This window comes from Homarus americanus, unplaced genomic scaffold, assembly GCF_018991925.1.
Source record: "Homarus americanus isolate GMGI-L3 unplaced genomic scaffold, GMGI_Hamer_2.0 scaffold4896, whole genome shotgun sequence".
In the NCBI taxonomy this organism is placed as follows: domain Eukaryota; kingdom Metazoa; phylum Arthropoda; class Malacostraca; order Decapoda; family Nephropidae; genus Homarus; species Homarus americanus.
Window position 1 is genome coordinate 9,021,121 of NW_024749657.1, and position 3,552 is coordinate 9,024,672.

The 3,552-nt window shown below is 43.2% G+C and overlaps 1 protein-coding gene across 1 annotated transcript in view; it reads right to left on the reverse strand.

The window, feature by feature from the left end:
* LOC121853640 overlaps positions 1-3,126 on the reverse strand; it is a 3,443-nt gene extending 317 nt beyond the window's left edge. Inside the window, exons 1-3 of the mRNA XM_042347916.1 lie at positions 2,859-3,126; positions 1,452-1,660; positions 808-937 (exon numbers count right to left, since the gene is read on the reverse strand). Coding sequence (XP_042203850.1) covers positions 808-937; positions 1,452-1,660; positions 2,859-2,922 — 403 coding nt within the window. The 5' untranslated portion in view covers positions 2,923-3,126. The remainder of the gene's footprint in view (positions 1-807; positions 938-1,451; positions 1,661-2,858) is intronic.
* Between the last annotated feature and the right edge of the window lie 426 nt (positions 3,127-3,552).

Below are 3,552 nucleotides of genomic sequence, written 5' to 3' on the forward strand. Positions count from 1 at the left end.
AATATTACAGGAGCTTCATGACAGTCATGGCTCAGGGGGTCAGACCTTGAACGATCTTGAGTATAAACTGTATAGGTATTATAATGTATTTAACGTGTTGCTAACATGCTGAGGTTCCCCAAGGCTCTGCTTATGCTACGCCTATGTTTGTAAACTACCAATACCCTCTCACTCAGGTGAACATCTCAAAAATATGATCTAAATCAATAGTATTCCTCTACTACCATGCAATGATCATACACATCACTGTACTATCCACGTCTCCTCTGCTTATATACAGAGGGGGTGGTAAACTAACGACGTGTGTTATTTGGGGAATATATAGACACCGGAAAACACAATGAGTGAATTTAACATAAAAAAGAAATTTGAGGTATCCCAGGGCAGATTATTAGCGACGTCTCAGAACAGGTGTGTGAGTGTCAGAGGCAGGTGTGTGAAGTGTCCAGTACCAGGTGTGTGAAGTGTCAGGAGCTTGAGGTGTGTGGAGTGTCAGGGCAGGTGTGTGGAGTGTCAGGACAGGTGTGTGAAGTGTCAGGACAGGTGTGTGAAGTGTCAGTATAGGTGTGTATAGTATCAGTACAGGTGTGTGAAGTGTCAGGACAGGTGTGTGAAGTGTCAGTACAGGTTTGTGAAGTGTCAGTACAGGTGTGTGAAGTGTCAGGGCAGGTGTGTGAAGTGTCAGTACAGGTGTGTGAAGTGTCAGGGCAGGTGTGTGAAGTGTCAGTACAGGTGTGTGAAGTGTCAGTACAGGTGTGTGAAGTGTCAGGGCAGGTGTGTGAAGTGTCAAGGCAGGTGTTGACTCACGGAAATAATTATCATTCGAACACTTGATCCAATCCACCGAGGTGTTGCTCACTATCGTTAATTTCGTCACCACCGCTTGACTAAACATGTAATTGGTGAATTTTGAACTCAACATCATTCCATCAGTTTTCTGAAATGTATTAATAATTAATCAATAAGTCATTAGTAATGTATATCTGAAGAGCTATGTTAAAAAAAACTAAACTTGCACATGTTGGTAAAACACAAAAATCTTCCACAAATAAAATAATTAACCAAACTTCTTACAAATGTTAAGTAAACCTAAGATGATTATAAAGATGACGAGGAAGTTGTGTTACTCGCTGGGTGTTGTTAAGGTGTGAACCCCTGCAACATGAGCTGCCAACACTGACACAGTACACAGGTTTCATCACTTCACCACACTCAACGGTAAGTCTTCGTTTTATTTAATATTATTTTCTTTTCTTTTTTTTAATTTTATGGAAAAATTCTTAAAAAAAAATCTTCTCGTATATAAAATCCTCATTGAGAAATAAACAAGTATACCTGAGCACAGTTGAGTGTCCAGTGAAGTGGGTGTCAGTTTGTGTTGATGTGAACTTTACTAACAAGCTACAACAAGCTCACATTACTGGAAAACCGCCAAGTAAAACGAATCTTACCGAAGGCAGAGAAATCCTTATGAAGTGTTCGGTGTTTGATGAACTAAAAGGGTTTAGTTTCACCCCCTCCAACTTGCTGCCCATAATGTGAAGATCCACAGTCATGGTGATCTGAGTGACTTCCACAGACACCTTGTACCACAGATAAAACTTGTCCTCATTATTATTAAGAAAGGTAACCTCGGAGCCTTCCGTAAGCGGCCCACAATCTGCAGGAGACAACATAATACATGGGATTCAGCATATGAGTTAGTTAGTTTTTAGGTCTTTATTTACGCCCCCATCACAGGGACGACAGTCCTATATACACAGGCCAACAGACCGTCAAACAGACTCTCGCCTCGTAGGGCAGCTGCACCCCAAGTTGACTGCTAGTGGGTGTAAGGAATGAGACAGTGTAACTCCCGCCTCATAGAGTGCGCTGAGACAAGAGAGTCAAGTGGTGGTTTTCTAGAGCAGTATTTTATATGGTACAACATTTTGGATATAACGGTAAAATACTGTATAAAGCATTGGTCGTTAGGATGAATTTACAGAGTTCGTCAAAGGTTTTGATAAGTGGCAACAAGGAGCGAATTGGTCTGCACTCTGAGATGTAATGCTGAAGGCTGTGGTTTCTATTGTCGCCACCAATTCGACACAGAGTAAGTGCAAGGGAAGGATTTCTTATGAGTTCCCAACATGGCCTATAGCCAAGTCTGGTTCTGGCGACAACTACATCACTGAGCCGAGTCAGACATTTATTCCAGCCGTATTGATATTTTGTGCTACAATGTTTATCATAGTGATGAACACTAGCACTGGTACCTTGCTGTTCACTTCGTTCTTCGTTTATGATTTGAAGAACGGCTTTCTTGAGGAGCGTCTTGACTCGACCAGTAGTTATGGTTGAAGCGTCATCAGGGATAAGGAGTGTGTAGGCGGATTTAGCGAGGTTGTATACATTGTGGTGTTTGTGGAGGCCAATATAAGATGAGATCCATATAGAGGAATTTTCCCTAGTTAGCCCGCGTCATGCTTCACCCCCGGCCAGCAGTGGTGGGTCTCGCGCCAGCGATATTTATCTGCTAAATACGGCCGAGTCCAAAACCTCACACTAGTCCACCAACTTCCAACCAGTCCAGGAGTCCTTATACCTCTCTACCTCAGCCACTGTGTGCACAAAACTCTTAAAGTAACGCTGAAAACCAGGACTTACCTCCCACCACCTAACCTAACCAAATCCACTTAAGCTATAATACAAAAGTAAACGACTTCTTAAATGAAACAAGAAATTTTATCACAAACAAATTAATTTCCACTGAGTTTAAAGGAAAGTAAACAAAAACCTCTCTCTCTCTCTCTCTCTCTCTCTCTCTCTCTCTCTCTCTCTCTCTCTCTCTCTCTCTCTCTCTCTCTCTCTCTCACCTTCACTGTCCATCGTAGACGCCAGCAGGGAGCGTGACATCACCATCAGCAGGAAAACAAACATTTTTTAGATCTTTTCTTCACTATCCCGACGTCCACTTTACTATAGAGACGACTAATTCACTATCCAGATGACTAATTCACTATCCAGTCGCCTACTTCACTTTCCAGACGACTAATCCACTATCCAGACGAGTAATCCACTATCCAGACGACTAATTCACTATACAGTCGCCTACTTTACTATCCCGACATCCACTTAGCAAGCCTTTCGCTACACTGCCACAGATTCGGTGTTTGTCTTATCTTGTACGAACCCAAAGGAAGTACTTCCCGTGAGTGGTTAATCCGCCTCCCACCACCACCACCACATGTAGACTCCCTCCATAATTTATTCTCATATATACACACGCTATATATATGCTTCGACAATAAAAGAAATGCCAACCAGAAGTGTTTACATCAAGCCCTGCCATTTAGTGTTCCAGAACTTATTTTTGAAACAATTAATGTGATGCCAAAACAACTATGTATTCTTTCTGAGGTTAGTCTCACTGACTCTCACATGCACGAAGCCACCTGCTCCCCCACCCCTCCTCCCCCACCCCTCCTCCTCCAACCCTCCTCCCCATCACCCCTCCTCCCCCACCCCTCCTCCCCATCACCCCTCCCCCCCGTCACCTCCCCCCCTCCC